Consider the following 20,084-nt stretch of genomic DNA (forward strand, 5'->3'; position numbering starts at 1 on the left):
CTCACCTCCCATTTCAACCCTTTCCTCCCATTAGAATACAAGTGCCTTGAGGACAGAAACCATCTTTACTTTTGCTTGTATTTTTATCCATAGGCTTAGCACAATGTCTATCGAGTTACTCATCTTTCAATTTTGAAGAGGACCAATCACATCATGGATGATATATTTTGACTCCTTTGGGAATTGTATTTCTAGGGATGGCCACAGGTGGCATAGTGGACAGTGTCTGTAGTTGCCATGATATCCCTGGAAGAAAATTATTTTAATGTGGAAGGTGATAAATTTTTCAGAGACTATAGGAAACTTCTCTTGGAGAATCAGAAATGTGGCAAAATTATCTACCAAATTATATTTAGCACTGATATCTGGGCAATGAAATGTCAATTATCCTCTGATGAATACTATTTCATGCTATGTTTGTACTTTGAAATTTTTAAGGCACTTTAATGTATATTTCCCGAAATTTGCTTTTTTGCTTGTTTTTATCTAAAGCCAAGGGTTACAAATGTTTTCCATTTTTATTTTAGCTTTAAATGGTAGCAATCACCCAACAAGATGAAAAAGGGTTTATTCCTTAAATTTATTTACCGGTTCCCAGCTGCAAATGTGTAAGAAAAATTATTTAATATTGTATTTTGGACATTATATTTAGAGTAATGATAACAAATGATGGTTAATGGCATGTTTATATGTACATTTGCCTCCAAATTTAAGAACGTACTGCTGTATTTTGTGGGAAAGTCACTGTGAACATGTGATTAGAGATAGCTATGGCAATGGCAGAATTAGTAAAGGAAAAACATGTTTATTAAGGAATAGGTCAATTCTCCGAGAGCCTCCACAGCTGAGGATCATAGCATCTGAAGGAGTTGCAAGGCAGCCTTTGCTGACACAGGTGCTGCAGACTGGGAATGAGATAAATTGGAGGCAGAGGAAAGAGGAAAGAGGTCAGACAATAGCCTCTTAGTCAGAGAGGTCAGAGAACAGCAATTGCCTCTCAGTCAAAATCTATTCTGCAGGTCTAGGCTGGGGCTCCAGCAGCCACTATCAGATGGCTCCCATATATTCCAACAGCTACCGTGTATCACAATACATATTGGGTATAGTTTATAACAACTCTTGAGAGTTAGGATATAAAATAAAAGGAGGCAGAGAGAGTTTTAGATCAAAAACATAGTGCTAATCAATAGCATCAAGCACTTGGAAATCACACATTGATAATTAACATAGAATTTTGGATATTTGATTAATTTTTAAAAATTTGATTAGCTTTTTAAAAAGAATCTGTCTTTATACCTTAGGATTCTTAAGTGCAGTTTTTTGGCAATAATGTAACATTTGAGGCAGTTTTTATACATATTCTCTAGGTCTTAGCAAAGCTCAGTGAATTTAGCAATGGATTTGAAGTCTAGGACCTAGGTTGAAATCCTTTCTCAGCTACTTATTACTTCTGTGTGACCTTCTGCAAAATAAGGGGGTTGCACTCGATGACTGGAGATTGTATTCAACAGTTATCTCATTCATATGAGGGAAGGGGAGTAGACACACAGTGCCTCCATGATCTGGAAATTCTCATCAAATTTTTTGGCCCTCTCTTAATACCAAAAAAAAAAAAAGAAAAAAGAAAAAAAAAGGCAGAATTATGATATCAAAAGATGAAATACTGATATTACAAAATACCATACCTATTATGAGTTTGAGTTTCTAAACTTTTTCTGTGTTGTCTGTTACTCTTTGCACATCTGCAGCTTCCACAAAATTCCTCCTAAATTCCCACTTAATTTCTTATGCTAATTTGTAATATATTGAAACCGTAATGGGGAAAGTTGCAATGTGGAAGGAATAACTATATAAATCTATGTTCTTATGAGACATATACAAAGTATATGAGGGCTTCATTAAATAGCCTTTATTATAATTTTCATCACATTACTTCAAGTTATATTAGAGCAAGCCACACGGTATATTCTTGGCAATGGGATTGTTTTTGGATTTCCCATAATTAAAAATAGTATTGTAGGGAAAAGCTCTTATTATTCTAGGATTTAATGAATTATTATAGAGGGTTTATGCTTTTCCTTTCCTTTTCATTGAACTAAAATCAAGAATATAATCCAACTCTTTGTAACATTGACTTTTATATAATCATTTTAAAGTCATCTTCTGTACTTCTGTGCATGCTAGCTCATGTGTATATGCTTACATTTCAATTAATGCTTTGTTTTCCTAAACTGTCATAAAGTTTGTTTCAATAGCTAAGGACTCCCTTATGTAAGTTCTTGACCTGCTGTCTGCCTCACTGCTCCCCATTCATTTGAATACTTTTGTAGAGCATATTAATGATTTTCAAACACTTGGCCCATCCCAATGGAATAAAATACTTTATTGAAATGGGAAGCAATTAAGGCAACTTTAAAAACAAAACATGGAGAGTTTTAAAACCTGCTACTTACAGGATACATCATTGAGAAAGCACAGCAATACAGAGAAAGTAAAATTATATAACATGAAATGGTATAGAGTAGGACTCCTTCTTGACTTAATTATATCAAATGGTCAACTGGTTCAAGTTTTGGAAGTTCTACAATATGACCATTCTCTTTCTACAGTTGTGATTTTGGTTGGTTTGTGTGTATGCATGTGTAAGTGAAGTAGTGAAGGGAAAAGTTATAAGTATTTGTACTCCACTCAATTTAATCCAAATATTCAAAACTTTTTTTTTTCAGATCTTCACATTTTAATAGTACAAATGAAGAGATATAGAATGTGGATTTGCACGCCGAGTTGGTGTGGGAAGGCATGCTAGTAGTGTTTAGTTATCATTCCAGTTTTAGTGTATGTACTAAGAAAGCAAACAAGGCCCAAACTATATGAGATTCTACCTAATATGATTAATGAAAGCTTGTTATACTTTTATATACATGTCTTAATATCATAATTTTATCTTTTCTGTAGGAAGCAAGTTTTTTTTCACATCAGTTCTATAATATCTTTAATAAAGTCCTAGCAAATAATATGAAAACTATATACAAATGCACAATTAATGATTTTGCTAATTTTCATGTCATATTAACTCCCAATTCTCTATCATATACACAATTCAGCTTATTTGGCATAAATGTTGGGCATCTTCCAGCACCTAGATTAATAATTTTAAAAAGACAAAAACATTTTTTTTTACATTTTAACGAGAACTAAAAAAAAAAACTTTTATTTTTAAAATGACAATATTTAGTTAGCATGGTCTCTTTTTCCCACTAATACAGCTAGACCTTGGACACTAGTAATAACTTACTAGTAATAACTAGTAATAGTTAAAACATAATATTCCTAAAATAATGAACTAGTTTTAATTTACAATTTAAAAAAAAACTATAGATGGGCAAACATACCTCAAACTACTGAATTCACCTTCCTCCATGAAGGGGTTGTTTTCCAGATAGTGTCATTATTTTAACTTAGAATAAAGTGACCCCAAATATTTAAAGACAATAATACACGTAGCTGTTTAGAAATATAATCATTTTTCTGTAAACAAATCAGATTTGTCAAATTTAACTTACATATTCAAATTAAGTGCAAAGATAAGTATCTTTTTAAAATATCTCCCAGGATAGTAATTTAACATTAAAAAACAAGATTGTGGTATTTCTCCTCTTTGGAAAAAAAATCCAAGTGAAATATTAATACCCAAATGCATTTTTATCTTTTGGATGTCCATAATTTTATAAGTTCTTGGGAAATTTGGTAAGGAAAATGAATCTGCACAAAAAGCCAAGTTTCTATCTAAATTCTAGCATGTCTTAAAGAGTTTGGTTAATTGGATACATTCTAATATATTAAATATGTATATATGTGGCTGTGTGTGTATACATATATATAACGTGTATGTGTGTGCACGCTTGTGTGCCTCATAGTACATCTTGCTCACAAGATGCTCTCTTGAATCCACTACATCTCTAAGAACTACAAAGAAGGAAAGGGAAGGAGGAAGGAAAAAAAGGATGGACAGACATACTATTTCAGGTCAAAGGCTTCATACTATGGCTGTGCCTACAATGTCATCTAAATTGAGTAATCTCAATTAGGATAACTAACGATTAATACTTTAAAAGTATTTTTACTATTTTGGTACCATGAAGACAAAGATCATATGCTAAGTAGACATGACAAATTTCCATGCAAGCCTTAATGCTCAATGCCTCATGTTAAATGTCTTTATATGCTGTGATACATAAAATAGTCACACTATCTATTTCAATTTGAATATTCTGCTTAGAAAGATAAGAACCAGACTGTCAGTTCAAAATACAGAATTACAAAAAAAAAAAAAATTAAAAAAAATTTAAAACTACATCAGCCATGTTAAGTATTACTTTTGAAGATTTTTCCCTGAGATTTTTGAAGATTAGATAAAGAGCACCCCAAATTTATTATACACCAAAGTTTAGTCATCCAAGTCATCCCCCTTTCCATGAGACAGCTTAAACCAAATGTTAGGTACCTGTTCGCACTTTAAAATTATGCTTCCCAACTGCGTTGTTAGATGTGAAAGCAAGAATGCTTTATTTAAATGAAATTAACTATTAGAATGGGAAACTAATTAAAAGTTTTCATACCTTTTCCATCCACCAAAATTCATAGCTAAGGGTTTTTTTTGGGGGGAGGGGAGAAGAAAAAAGGGGGAAGAAACAGTAGGGAGAAAGGTTAGGGTAAGAAATTATACTTTATATAACTTTAAAGCAAATGGTGGAGGAAAATTCTGTCAGTTCTAAATAATGTAATTTTGGGCTAAGAATATTGAAACTGGTTTGCTTTACAAAGAATAATCAAATTAAGTGGATAATTCCCTATCCATTATCATAAGCATAAGAAGGAAATATAAGTTGTAAGAAAACCACTTTGGTCTGCTGCTTAAAAGAGTAGTGGTGACAGTTATAGTAGTGCAAGTCTATGGCATCTACGTAAATCTATTTCCTTTCAGTCTATCTACAAAGTCTCAGAAAATAAATGTCAGGCCATTGATATATGCTGGCTATATTCCCTTTTTTTCCCCTCCCTCTTTTTCCTCTTTTGTGCAATGCTGTGCTCTGCTAGTTCCTTTCAAGGGAAATCCTATACTTCTTTCAAAATCCAGTTCAAGATATAACTACTTCGTGAACACACCCTACTGAAAACTTTTTCCTTACTGTGAAATTCCATGGCAGCATCATCTTTATCACAATACCCTACATTTCTTTATATTCTGAATTTACATTAATTTTTTTCTAGTGTTTTTTGTCTCCTCTAGATTGATTCTATTCTGATATATATATATCAAGAGTTCACTTGATCAGTATACTTGTATTTCAGATGAATTATACAAGTAAGGCTCCATTTATGAAGTCATTATTTTACACTACCATCTAGTTAGAAGAAACATTTTATGGTTTTAATAAAACTTTGCGTTTCACCTGTTTAAAAGAAATTTTGCAAAAAAAAAAAAAGCTCAAACATTAAGACTATGGAATAGAAATTAAGTGAAATTCAAAAGTAAAGGAAATAATCAGCATCCATTCTTTTACTCTGGGATTGTTAAGAAACTAAACCAAATAAGGGAAAAAACCCCCAAACACTAAAAAAATACTTTCTCTCCAAATGAATTGTCTGTGTTTTACCAAAAGGAAATCACTAACAGAAACTCCATAACTACTCCATAAACCTGATAAAAAGTATGATTTGAGAAAAAAATGTTATGATTAAAAATAAAACATTATTACTCAATTCAATAACTATCTATTAGGCACCTACTTGTTAAAAGGCACTGTGCTATATACAAAGGACATAAGAGAATGACAATAGTTTTTGCCTACTCTCAAAGATCTTAGAATCTGATGAAAGGCACCTAACATATACTCCAATACATACAAATGGTAGAATGTGATAAAGGCCAGAGGAGCATTTTGAGGCACTCTAAAGACAATGGTGTTTTATTCAAAAAGAAACTGGAGCCATTAAACTGTATACAAGGATTCCAATGAACTGCATATTGACTTAGTTTTATAATATCGATTTTTATTGTATTTTTATTTATTTTGTTAAATATTTGCCAATTACATTTTAATTTGGTTCAGGCCACTGTTGGGAATTTTATGATACGTCTGTTGTAAGAGATAAAGGGAGATATCATTTTAAAAGAAAATAAAATTTAGATAAGTGGTATTTGTCGTAACTTGGTACTCTATAGGGTCTATATTTAAATTCCACTTTAAAAAGCAGTGACGCCACTGAAATTTTTAAATCTGAGACAAGTCATTGTTACTTGAGTCTCAGATTGTATAGTATTACAGAATTTTTGAGATCTGGTTTGAGCCTGTACCCAAAATGAGAGTACTGGAGGCTGGCATAGATCTAGGGTTTCTACCTTAGAGTTTGTGAACTTGTTTTTTAAAAGTATTTTAATATAACTGATTTTATTTTGTGCATTTAAAAACATTATTTTGAGAAAGGGTCCTATAGGTTTCACTAAACAACTATAAGGGACCATGATACCACAAAGTGAAAATCAGTGGCCTAGTTGATTCTATTTATGTGAAATGAACTCTCTTCCAGGTCTTTAATTTTATGTTTTAATAATCTTTTGTCAAGGGAAAGAAAATGGATGTCTTATTACACAGAAAGTTAGGATTGTCTATTAAATGAGACCATAAATGTAAAAATATTTTGAAAAGGAACTTTTTAGAGAATTGGGCCTATGAGTTCATTGCTGTATGAAGTTCCCCAGGGAGGAAAATCCTCCACTAAAGCAGTCCATAAGCACCTCTTCTAAATCTTGGCCTCTCAGTGCCCAAGGAAACTCTTGAAGAGATTGTAAGTGACTGACCCAGGGTCTCACAGTCAGAATATATTATACAGGAGATTTGAATCCAGGTGTTTCTGATTCTGAGGCCAGTTTCACATTCACTAGGCCATATGGCTTCTTTGATAAGTATAAAGAATTAAAATGTAAAGAAAACATACTCACAAAGCAGAACATCTAGTGTGAACAATTAAGATAATGAGAATAGAATTTTATTTCATCTTGAAATAAACACTAGTCATAATAAAGACTAGTAACCTCTAGGCAGAGCCATATCTGAAAGTCTGTCTGATTTCTGCAACTCAAATCTGATGAAAAAACAACTGCTTATCCCTTCCTTGGATAGCAAGAGTCTTACTTTGTCACTAGTGAGCTTTTTCTCATTTCAAGCTCTAACACATATTTATCTGATCTGTTTGGCCTAATACCTTGTTAAAATATGGCTGGTAGAAAATGGACTTTTAGAGGGTGATACAAATGAACATGTAAACCATAAGGTTAAGCCAGCAATATGAACCTAGGCCCCTGAAAGATAGCATATTAAAAAGGCTTCAAAACAAGTCCTTAACCATAAGACAGAATGAATGAGGCTGGGTATGCTTACTTCCCATTCTACCACTGGACTAATCTGCAGTATCTTGTTAAAAACACTCTCTTCAGTAAATAAGTAAATATAATTCTGATGACAACAATGGTTGCAATTCTAGGAAAATCAGTATTTAGAGGTTTTTTGTTTTTCACGTGGTGAATAGCAATAACTAGCATCAAATGAGTCAAGTGCTAAGAAAATAACAGTAATTTTTCAATGCTGCCACATTTAACTAAAAAGAAAAAACACAAAATATATTAAATGACAAAAATTTTAAAGTAAAATAAAAGTTTAGATAAAGTGCTCTAACATCATTTTCTAAAGCCTAATAGTCTATAATTTCAAAATATACCAACAAAGAAATGTTATAGATTTAAACATCTGCAAACTACAAATGATAGATAAAAAAATACCTAAAGCAGTTTGCAGCATTTGATCTTTCCAATGAACACTTGACATAAATGAATTTGCCTAAATGAAGCTCGTGACTGTAGTAGTAGTGGAATGCTCAGTCACTGTATGAAGTGAAGATTATATTTGGTATACAAAATGGCAAATATCTTAGCTTTTTAATTTTCTAAGACGGAGGATCAACAGTTTGAGTTCCGTGGAAACAATCAGTGGCATCATCATAATTGAAAACAAATCAATTTAGGCCTTACACTACATGATAATGAGACTGACCATTTTTGTGGCATGTAGAAATCATTCTTGTTATTTATAGTACCTTGTTCATTATTTTACAAACAAAAACATGAAAACCAAACAGGATTCTTCACTTTAAAAAAAAATCTTCCTAAGCTCAAATATCTTACTTTTACCACTCTTAGAATAACTGACCATCTTAAAAAAGCCAGTAATTTCTGAGTCAGTACAGCTATGCTGACTGCTTAAATGCCCTCTGTCTTTTCAAAAACAAAACAGAAATGAAGTTTCCTTAAAGAATTATAGATAAGTTTTTTCTTTTTAAAATGCAAACATCCTGAAGCAGCACAAATTTAACTATTCAGACAGGATGCAAAACAGTTCATGTAGTGCTTGAAGTAGAATCCCAGTTATTCTGGAAGAGAAATAACCCATTTAAGTAAAAGTATATAGTCCAGGAGGGCAAATAACCATCTTCTCTAAGTGATGTTTTTGTCTGAAATCACAGATAAAAGTATATTTAGCTTTATTTTGCACAAAAATAGTCACTGTTTAAGAGTCTTAAGAGAAAAGTTTCCCCTCACTGAGGCACATAGCCCCCTTGTCTTACAGTCTGAGGCAAATAGCTTTTAGACATTCCTTCCTCAGTTGCTGCCTCTAATCCAATTGGTTCAAACCTTTGAATTTGTGCCTCGGTACTTGCACCAAAACGATCTGCTACAGAAACGACTTCAAAATCTTTCACTTGTTCAGATGCAAAGGACTGTGATTTCTGATCTGACATCTGTTGCTGTTTAAGCCTAACAAAATCTTCCTCATTCACTGAAGAAACTTGCTTTGATCTTTCAAAATGTGATAAATCTGGACCAATTTCATCTTGATTACAGTTTTGTTTGAAATACTGCTGCCTGGGTGACGCGCCCTCACCACTTCCTCCATTCTCTACTATCTGGAGGTCTTCTGGTCGCTCCTCCGAGTCCAGTAAAGGCTGGGTAGACTCAGATCTTGAGAAGACCTGAACTGATGGAAGCTGGTGCCTATAGCCACTATGTACCACAGTAGAATACTGCACGGTGCTTGAAGTGTTTTGTCCAGATTCGCTTTCATCATTACTAGAAATGCTTGGCCTAGAAGATGACATACATGAAGAACCTCCGATACCACTGCTGTGTCCCTCTGTAGTGATTTTCTCCTTTTTGAAGAGATCCAATGACTTCAGGTCTTCTGGAAGAGGCTTTTTTTCATTTGCTTCTATTTCCACAACACTGACATCAGTGTCAGTGAAATTGCCTTCTGGGTACATTTGATCTTTGGGATGTAAATTATGCTGAGAAAGAGAGAAAACAGTCTATTTTTCAATGGTGTACATTCACGCTATTTTCTCAGGAGCAAATAATAAAACGTGTATCCTTTAAAAATTTGTGAAAGTAGGTTCAATTCTCAAATTCATGAGTTTCTCTGAAAAATTTCCAGCTTTTATCAGGTAGATAGAAATTTCACTAAATGCACAGTAATCTAGATTAGTCTATAGATAGTGAATTCACTCTGGTTCAAGAGAATGAATCAGTATAAGCTCCCTGAAGATAGGGACTATTCTGTTAATGTGTCCATATCTCTAGAACCTAACATAGTACCTTAAAAATAGTGAGGGCTTAATAAATGTATATGGAGTTGGATAAGATCATAAAAGTTGTCCAAGTCTTTTTTTTTGCTATCACTTGCAGTTGTACTGCATGAACCAAAAACCCTACAAATCAGATTCTATAAATATTAGAAAATGATTGCAAGATTTTATCTAGATAGAAACAAAGAAATCTGTATATAACAATTTGTTTGGATGGAAATCTTTGGGTACATACCGTGGAACATGTACAAATGGAGATACATATATGCATATATACATAAATATGTTTTAATCTCTTAAAGGCTAACAGGGTAATTAGGAATGACTAGAAAACTTATTCAAGAAAAGTTTATTACAAAAATAATTTAGTTATTAATACAATGGAGATTTGCTACTAAAAAAAAATAACCCCCCAATAAGCCCTTCAAATTGTTTTAACTATTAGAAAATAGTATTTCTCTTGCTTAGCAAAATGATAATAAAATATGCTATGATGGTAATATCAACCTGAAGTTTGTGAGAATTTTTTCAATTTTTACCAAACTTTTTGCTTTTGTTTAGTCAAGTTTCTCTTAAACTCAACTGAGTTTCTTTGAGGTTTAGTCTTTGTGAATGTGTGCTATTCCTATAAAACCCAGTTTGTGTCTTACCCTATTTGGTGTATGAGGTGACCACTGAGCAATGTGACTCTTTGAAGGATCTGGAACATTAGGCCAAATGTGTTTTTTAATCCTAGAAAAGGGAGGAAAACAACATATTTAAAGAAACACGTATTAATTTTTAAAACATTTAATATTTCCAAAGCAGGAATATTTAACAAGAAGTAAACAAAAATCCCCAATTCTTCTGCAACAAGTATGGAAATATTATTAAAAAAAAAACTTAAAAGACTTAGTTTACCCATAAGAAGACAACTGATGGCACAAGTAGGCATAAAAACTATGTCACTCCTAAGCATTAAAATTCCTTCTACTAGGCAATTAACAATTTAAAAAAGCTTCACAATCCACAAAATGGTAATGGATTTAAAAAATAGTTTTTTTTTTATCTTTTCATAAAACATACTAGCAGTATGAAACAATTTTTTTTAAATCATGGCTTACTTATCAAGGATTTTCAGACTTCTGTTTTTGAAATTTTAAATACTATTCTTTTGAAGCAAAAAGATAAAGAACTACACTTTAAAAAACAAGTTTTGTTATCCTGCTAAATGTACCTAGTTTAGAGAAGACTTTTACAGATTAAGAAAACTATTTCTGTATTGATTAATTTTGAACAAGTTAACAACTTTTAAGCATTAAGAACAAAAAGAACAACAAATATACTTACAAATCTAGTTTGTTAAAACAGAGCAATACTCCCAGAAGGGTGGTCAACAAGAACGCTAAGCAAACTGGCACAACTATGGCTTCAATTTCTCCTTGAGCTAAGAAAAAAAAAGTTCAGAGAAATGTAATACTGGAAAGGAGAAAGTAGGTGTGTGGGTGTGTTTGCATACCTAGATATGTGTCTCTTAAACAAACGTCCTTGAATGGTGCTCAGGCCCCATGGAGAAGCAAAATAGGGCAGAAAATAGGCTCTGACCCCAAGGAGGCTCCCAGGTTAATAGAACAACACTGCCAGGCAGTTTGTTGTAGAAGAAAAGAAAATGCAGGAATCTCACAAAGACCCTGACAGTGAAAAATATGTTGGTGAAAGTAGCTTTGGAGTCAGAAGAAAAGCTAAATCAGGTCTCGCCTCCTGTCAAGTCACTTTGCCTAGATTTCAATTTCCTCTGAAAAAATGCAGACAAGATCTGTAATCTACTTAAAGGATCGACCTAATGATCAAATGTGGGATTTATGAGTTGAAATTATTTTGTTCATTGTACTTGTTACTACAGCATAACAGAATACTGACACATGGTTATATATTCAATAAATATTTGGTTGATAGTGAGATTCTCTTCTCATTGGAAGTGTTTAAGTAAACACTAAAGCCTTAAGTAAAGCCTGGAGGATATGTGGTAAAGAGGATTCTTTTTTAGGCATAAATTGAACTAGATGCATTCTGAAATTCCTTCAAACACTGAAATTCTGTAGTTAGGTTTAAAAGCAAAAAAAAAAAAAAAAAAATCTTTAGTCCAATTAGAAAATGGTATAACAAAAACACTGTTTTCTACTTTAATTGAATAGAGTCATTGGAATAATCTGGAAGTCTGTGTTGTAAAAAAAAAAAAAAAAAAAAGTTACAAATGCCAGCTATGACCCATGCAACTCTCTTATACTATATATTCCACAGTGTAATGTTAATGCGCATTTCTATAACACTGCTAGTTAACAAAGTGCTTTCCATTTTATTTAATCCTTCTAATAAATCCATCACTTATTGTTTTACAGACAGGGAAACGGGCTCAGAGATTTTAAGTGAGTTGCTAACCATCAGTAGGAACTAGGACAAGAATCAATCTAATCCATTCCTATTTTTAGGAATTAATTTTCCCATCTGATAATGGATGTTCATCTTTCTTTATCAAAAGTTTTGGAAAATGCAAAATAAATTTATTGTTTAAGTGCTTATCTTATGTATCATTTTATATATTTTATATATACTGTGTTATTTTATATATACTCTTTTCAAGTAACAAATATCTGTGTATTCATTATTTGTAGTGAAGCAAATCTAGAAAAGTCTTCTCCAAAAATATTACTGCAATAAATAATACTCCAATATGTTATTAGAGGCTCCATACCAGAACCCTTATCTCTCCATTGACACAATCTAAAATTTTTCCACACCCAGGCAGATCAACAATTATGGAACAAATAAAAAGCAGCTAGAAGCCAACCTGCTGAGGCTGTACCTCTCCTAAATGAGCTAGGTTGCTCTCTGGGTAATATATAATGATCAACACAAGTTTTAGTGCTCCATTGGCACAGTCCTCAAGAACCTAGAATCCTTCACCATAAGGAATCACAGAAGGGCCTGAGTGGAGGCTAATGTAAAAATTACACATTGGCTATGATTTTGCTTGTGAAAAGAAACAAATTCAAAAATATTTATATACATTCTAGTACAGAGGTATAGGATGATACAATTTTGTAATTACCTCTTGCAGGATACTGGATAGATTTGATTGGCTAAAAAGAAATTGTAACTTATTTAAATTTTTTCCCTTACAATTAAATACATATATAACTATGAGCATCTAATTTTTATATATCTAGACACTTTCAGCAATAAGCAGGAAATCTCTTTTTTTTTGGGGGGGGGGGAAGGCAATCATGGTAATGATTTTCTCAAGGTCACACAGCTAATAAGTGTCAAGTATATGAACCACATTGAACCTATTGACTCCAGGGCCAGTACTCTATTTACTGCAATACCTAGCTGTCCCCAGGGAGTCCATTTTTATCTTTTTTTTTTTTCAAAGTACCAATTCATTATCTCTTACCAAATTTTGGAGTAGTAAAATTGACTTCTGGACCATCCCTGCCCCCTTCATCTGTATATGCTGCCATTCGCACCACGTACAATGTGTCACTAATCAAGGGAGAAAGTGTATATTCTGTGTGGGATGAGTTCAGATGCACAGCTGGAAGAAATAAATAAAGATACTTAGCCACAAAACCTATTTTCCTCACCTAATCTAATACCAAATCAAAAGATTTTTATCATAAGAATAATTTTCATAATCTTATTCTTTCTATTGCTGAAAAGTGTTTGTTTTCCTTACTAGGACCATGAAAATGATCACAAAGCACATTTTATATGAGACGATCAGTTACTCTGCTTCCATACTAAATGTCCATTATTAAATAGATGATATCTAGATTAACATCTTAAAAAGTTAGACAATTCTATCTTTACAGTTGATGCTTTTAGTTTCTTTACCTGTTACATTTCCATTGCTAGTTTTGTAAAATATGGTATAGTTTCTGATGAATCCATTCTGGTTATCAATAGGAAGGTGATCCCACACTAAGACAGCTTCATTTTTCCCCACTTTCTTTATTCGAACCACAGGTCCTGTAGAAGGTGCTGTCACAGAAAATATTCCTTTGCTTAATTGAAAAGTTATTAGTATCTGGCAAATACCCTTTCTATAAGAAAGGGTGAAATGTCATCATTTATAAGTGAAAAATTTTACAAAATCATTCTTTAAAACATTCAGATAAAGTGACTTTGAACTTACGAGCTTGTTTAAGATATGCCTTTACAGACTGGGGGCTTCCTGGGCCATTATTATACACTGGGATAACCGTTATCAAATAACATTTGCTCTCCGTTAAATTTCCTAAAATAAGAATGACAAATTAAACACTATTTTCTACAATGAAAGAATTCAATTAATTCTAATACTGGGTTATGAAGTATTTTATAAGTTATGAATCATGTACTTTATGATCATTTGTCAGCCTTTAAAAAAAGTATTCTATCACTTTTTTCACAATTCACAATGAATTGAAAGCCTATCAAAATTGGCTATGAATCTGAAAGTTTATTTCTGCCTGCCAATTTAATGAAATACAAAACTTAAACTAATTTAATGTTATTTTTGATTTTAACTAAAAGTTTGTATTTACCAAACTATAATAAAAAATATCTTTGGCCCCAAATTATTCTGAGTCTTAGTCTGATGGTTTCATGCTACCTTAGCATGTAACCAAATGAGGTTCCTAAAAAGTAAGGTGGCAGAGAGAAGGCATTCCTATCCTCTGTTATTACCTTAGGGAACAGATTAAGACACTTTATTCTCTTACATAGTTGGCCCTCTGGGAAAAAAAATTAGATATCAGTGTAATTTTTTTCCGGAGCCAATTGGGGTTAAAATGACTTACCCGGAGTCACACAGATAGTAAGTTTTAAATGTCTGAGGTTGGATTTGAACTTAGATCCTTCTGACTCCAAGGTTGGTGGTGCTCTATCCACTGCACCATCTAACTGCCTAGGGCAATTTTTTGGGAAACATTAAAATCTTGAAATAAAGATTGTCTAAAAAACCATTTAATTTTAAAAAATCTCATGTTTAATGTAATTATTGGTCTATGTAGAAGAAATGACTGGCAACAGCAAATTGTTTTACAGAAATTTAATGGTCATTTTAGCATAAAATATAAAATTTTTTAATTTGACAATTACATCTACTACTTTTTCTCATCTGTAAAATGGGGGGAGTTAGGCAACATGATTGCTGAGATCTCTTCTAGCTCTAAATCTATTACCTTATGTATTAAAATAAGAAAACACAAGTTTTCAATGCCATTCTAAAAAGGTCAAACAGTTTTCTACCAAGAGATAGTTTTTTACTTTCTTCTGGGTTCATGGATGTGTTCTGGAGGTATTGTTGTACTTAATTAAAAAGTCAATTTAAGTGGGATAATTTTTGTTTTCTTTTTAGAAGTTTTATCATTCTGAAAATAGCTACTAAGAATCATCAAATGTACATACATTTGAAGTTCTGTGTTATCTTATTTTTACATATTGTCTTTAATCTTTTCAAGATGCTTTTCCATTTGTTGGATGTTTTAAGAAAGTTACATTTAACTCTGGCTCTGTCATTAACTAGTTGTGTTATGCTGGGAAAATCACTTCCTTTCTCTGGACCTCAGTTTGATCAGTTCTCTGCAGATTGAATACATTATACATAGATTACTCTTTTTAAAAAAGTATAAAGATATTTTGATGTACAGAATTAAAATTCATTTAAAATATTAATTTTAAAGTACCTTGTTATGTATTTTCTCAATTAACAAATATTGATAGCATAATTACTAGACTTTTTTTGACATTTAAAAGGAGTCTTAAAATTAGATAATTATATAAAATTCCTCCTGGCTTCAAAAAATTATTTAATTCCAAGAAATGGCAGGTGATATCATGATATTACAAATGAGAATGCTTAGGCACAGTGATTTGCTTGAAGTCTATAGCCAATGGGTGGGGAATGTCAGACTAAAATTAGTTTCCCAACTCCTTATCCTGGGTTAATTTCTAGACTAGGTGTATCAAAGTTTTTCTAATAATGAGATATTCCTCTCACTTCCTCCACGTATACTGATGCACACATCCATACCTTTTCCTCCATCTTCCTACCTTGTGTCTGAATGAATTTAATTAATTATATTAAACCTCAATTACTAATTGATCAATCCAACCCTGCAAGCACATAACACCTGATGACAATTAGTAATACAATGGTGATGAAAGGCACTACCTAACCAATTAGATTTGTTCTTGAGAATTATCTGATTCAGTTATTTTCTTCCCTTCAACCATCTCAAGAAGGCCAAATCCTCAAAAAACTGAACAGTAAAACATCTGGCTGCTACTTTGCTTATGAAATACACAAGGTTATGTAACAGAACAATCTGGCCTCAGCATATGAAAAAGGATTTAACGTTAAAACAAAAATAATACATTTTCTTAGCCTGGGTTACCTTGTAAGTAGGTTAGTTTCACACTACTGTCCTCTTGCTGCCAATCGGGAGTACACGGCAAACTGTCAGAAAATACACACCACTCCAGTATATATTTATTTACAGATTCATTTGGAGGTGTCCATGCTACCCAAAGTTTCTTATCTTTAGGAAACGCTTTAAGATTTGTTACGGGGTGAGCTGCTAAAGAAAGGAACACATTTTAAGAATTTGATTTTTTAGATTTTTAGAAGATTTCACAAAACTAAGCCATTCATTCTTTTTCCAATTTTCATTTTTATATCACTACAGTAAATGTTTCCATCAGTAATGTGGAAATCTATTTTATGCATGAGGAAACTTTATTTCTTGTTATGACCAAAAACTTGTAATTTTGCTTTATTTTATTTATACTAACAACAAATTATCCTTACTTGCAGTCATACAAAATTATTCATTTCTCTCCGAAATAAAACTTATAAAAATCTCCAAGAAAGAAGAACAGTATTAAAAAATGGTCTAAGAGCATAAGTAGCAAAGTGAAGGATTTATATGACCTATTTTATTATTTAAAGCAGTTCTGAAACAGGCTATTATCTTAATAATGGATATTTTTAAAAAATATGTCCAGAAAACTGAAGAGTTATCTGTGTGATTAGGTACAGTATCTTAAGACCTTTAGGGTGGTTATCCCATATTATTACAGGGAAGAAGCAGCAAGCTACCTCTGACACTGTAAAGATGGCTTTAGAGTTATTACTGGAAACTGGGGAAAAGGTCTAATTCTGACTAGCATATAGACTAGATATGTAAGAATCTCCGAGTACAATGTATTGGCTTAGTGGGAATTTGATACAAAATTTATTTTGATGAACAAGTACCACCCCATAAGTAAACTTTGGTATGCAGCAATGTTTCAAAAAGCCATGTTGCCCAAATTTTTGTGTATTACTATCACTGAAATCAACAAGTACATAAGTCAAGAGGAGAGGGATTTTAAAATGTCCTTTAACATACACCTTTTTGTTGTTCAGTTGTTTCAGGTGTGTTTTACTCTTTCTGATCCCATGTGGAGTTTACTTGGAAAAGAGATTGGAATGATTTGCCACTTCCATTTCCAGCTCATTTTACAAATTAGGAAACTGAAGCAAAATCTAGTTAAGTGTCGTGCCCAAGGTCACACTGTTAGTCGGTGCCTGAGGGCAGATTTGAACTCAGGTCTTCCTGATCCAGGCCAAACATGTTACCTACTGCACTAACTAATTGCTTAACACAAATCATAAGAAAGAAATGCTTTGGCATTAATTTGATTTTGAGATATGCTTAACTATTAAAATACTTTCATCAGATACCTGAAAAGAAAAGTTTTAGTTTTTATAAAACTGGGGCTGAATTATTTAGTCATTAATGATCCATACATGTTAGCATCTAAAAAAAGTAAAGCAATCTTTAAAAATGATATGCTCATCAACACAGTGTCTAAGCTCTTACAGAGATACAAACCTTTAAAGTCACGGCCAGGAATAGTTAAAGTAGTTGATTCAGAGCTTCCGACTTTATTACGAGCTTTCAGACTTATGGAATAAGAATCATTTGTGACATTCAGAGTCAATTTTGTATCATTAACATATCTTGATAAATATGTTGTTTTCCCTCTCATTAGAGTGACTTCATAATCTAAGATTTTTCCATTGGCTTCAAATGGAGGCAAAGTCTGTAAAGAAAGTACCTGCAATTTATTTCATGAAGTGTAGACAGAATTAAAATTTTTCTTCACTTGTACTGTTTCTACTATTCACTTATTCTACAATTATAAGTCTTTAGATGCTTTACTGTTATATCTTCCCTTAGTACACACAGGGTGGGATACATAGAGTGATATCACACACATTGTCTCATCTGATCTTAATATCTAATTTGTTAGTTAAATAAAGCAGGTATAACAGTCCTCATTTTGTAGATGAGGAAGCTGAGACTCAGAGTGGTCAAGTAATTTCCTAACAGTCACAATCTTAGCAAATGAAAGAGACAGAACTTAAAATCTATTTCTTCTGGTATCTAAAACAATCTTTGCTTCATTATGTCACATTACCCAGCATAAGATACTTGGGCAGAATTATAAAGACCTAGCATGCAAGCAAAGGACAGAAGCAAAGCTAAGCTAAAATGGTGGGCACTGTGGCAGGGAAATAAAATATACTTTAAACACTAAGTCTTTCAAGCACTGATCATAACTGTTTTAAAACAAAGACAACTATTTATTTTCATGGTGCTCTAGGATTTGCAAAGCACTTTACATATATTTTGTCATCTGGTCTTTATGGCACCCTTGTAAAGTTGGTATTTTTATTCCCAATTTCATAGATGATAAAACTGGAGCTGAGAGAAGTAAAATCACTAACCCAGTGTCACACAGGTAATAATATGAGGCAGGGTTTGAATTTATGTTTTCCTGATTTCAAGTTTAGCATTCTATCCACTATACTAAAATAAACATGTTTATATTACATACATACATACACACAACAGGACAAAAGGAAACAGAAAGCTCTCTAGCACTATTAACTCTGACAAGGCCAAGAAGACAAACTCTCTCTGTCTATAATCCAATAACACTGAGAACTGAGAGTATTTGACCTCAGGAGGAAAAGACTTAATAAAGTTCTTTACTCCTATATCTTTGAATGGATATCATATAAAAGAGGGATTATACTTTGTTCATTTGGCCTGAGAGTGCAGAAGTTGTATACATACGTTAAAGAAGCAGGTTTTGATCAAATATCAGGAAAAATCTCCTTCAAAAAGAGCTGTTTAAGACTGGATTGGGTTGCTTGGGTGGATTTTACATTGCTGGAGGTCTTGAAGAAGCTGGATGATTATTTGTCAGAACTGTTACAAATTCTAAGCAGCACAATATAGTGGATAGAATGTAGAACTTGGATTCAAACCCTACTTCAGACACTTGAAAGTAATTCATGGTCAACCAAAAGGCTAAAAAGGTTTTTAAATTACCAAGCTTCTAAAATGTCCAATATAAACATTATACATGAAACAAAATAATCAAAGAGGATCTTTTACCTTCCATTTTAGGTGTACTTGTCTATATCCATGATCTTGAGAAGGATCAATCGTATACCACAAACTTGGTGCATTTGATGGTTCTAAAAGAGGGGGGGGAGAAGTCTTTTTTAAAGGATAGGAAAAAAGAATAATAATCTAGAATCCTTTTTGCTCTATTCTATCACTACAGTTGTGCCTATTTCAATCCATATAATGGTAACACTCTCCAATCCCAAATCTTCTCCCTGAGCAAAAAGACATAAAGAGACACCTCAATGTTTTTAGATGAAAAGAGATCTGCGATCTTGAGTAAAAATGCGGGGCTAGAAACAAATCCAAAAGCACAACTTTATGCGTTGTTATATCACTGCTCAATAAATCACAACTTCTCCACATCTTGATATGTAAAAAATTGTAAAGCTGCTAAAGTTAAAAAAGTCAACAAATTCTTTGTTAAATTCATCCCTTGCCCTATTTATTTTTATGTCACCTTTAAATGTAATGATAAAACTAAAAATTAAACAAATAAAAATTATGGTAAAGCATAATTATAGAAGAATAAGAAAAATAAATGAATCAAAGTAAAATTGTTTCTTGTTTTAAAAAATGACATCATTACATGTACAAGTCCTCCTAAATCCCACAGAATTGAGATTTTAAAACTACCAAACTTATAAAATAACAATCTATAATTGCAACTGCCACTTTATTACCCATTGAACTCTTTAATCCCAGATCATCTGACCAAATATAATGCTGTGGGGAAACAAAAAATAAGACAAAATCTCTTCCCTGGTGAAGAACCTGGATCCAGCTGGGGACACTGCTAGGCACTAAATATGTAAAGATATATAGATATAGATATACGAGTATATCTATATCTATAAATATAGTTATATCTATCTCTGTCTCTGAACAGATCTTATTCTC

At 32.5% G+C, this 20,084-nt stretch overlaps 1 protein-coding gene across 4 annotated transcripts in view; it reads right to left on the minus strand.

Moving 5' to 3' along the window:
• Positions 1–2,364: 2,364 nt before the first annotated feature.
• IL6ST (interleukin 6 cytokine family signal transducer) overlaps positions 2,365–20,084 on the minus strand; it is a 46,184-nt gene continuing 28,464 nt past the window's right edge. For 3 of the 4 annotated variants that reach the window (XM_051990855.1, XM_051990850.1, XM_051990870.1), the window contains 9 exons: positions 19,173–19,255; positions 17,598–17,808; positions 16,116–16,298; positions 13,871–13,972; positions 13,570–13,716; positions 13,130–13,270; positions 11,026–11,122; positions 10,347–10,428; positions 2,365–9,399 (listed from right to left, as the gene is read on the minus strand). In XM_051990855.1, coding sequence (XP_051846815.1) covers positions 8,653–9,399; positions 10,347–10,428; positions 11,026–11,122; positions 13,130–13,270; positions 13,570–13,716; positions 13,871–13,972; positions 16,116–16,298; positions 17,598–17,808; positions 19,173–19,255 — 1,793 coding nt within the window. In that variant the 3' untranslated portion in view covers positions 2,365–8,652. The remainder of the gene's footprint in view (positions 9,400–10,346; positions 10,429–11,025; positions 11,123–13,129; positions 13,271–13,569; positions 13,717–13,870; positions 13,973–16,115; positions 16,299–17,597; positions 17,809–19,172; positions 19,256–20,084) is intronic. The other variant, XM_051990863.1, reaches the window with a different exon arrangement.

This window comes from Antechinus flavipes, chromosome 1 (assembly GCF_016432865.1).
Source record: "Antechinus flavipes isolate AdamAnt ecotype Samford, QLD, Australia chromosome 1, AdamAnt_v2, whole genome shotgun sequence".
Lineage (NCBI taxonomy): Eukaryota > Metazoa > Chordata > Mammalia > Dasyuromorphia > Dasyuridae > Antechinus > Antechinus flavipes.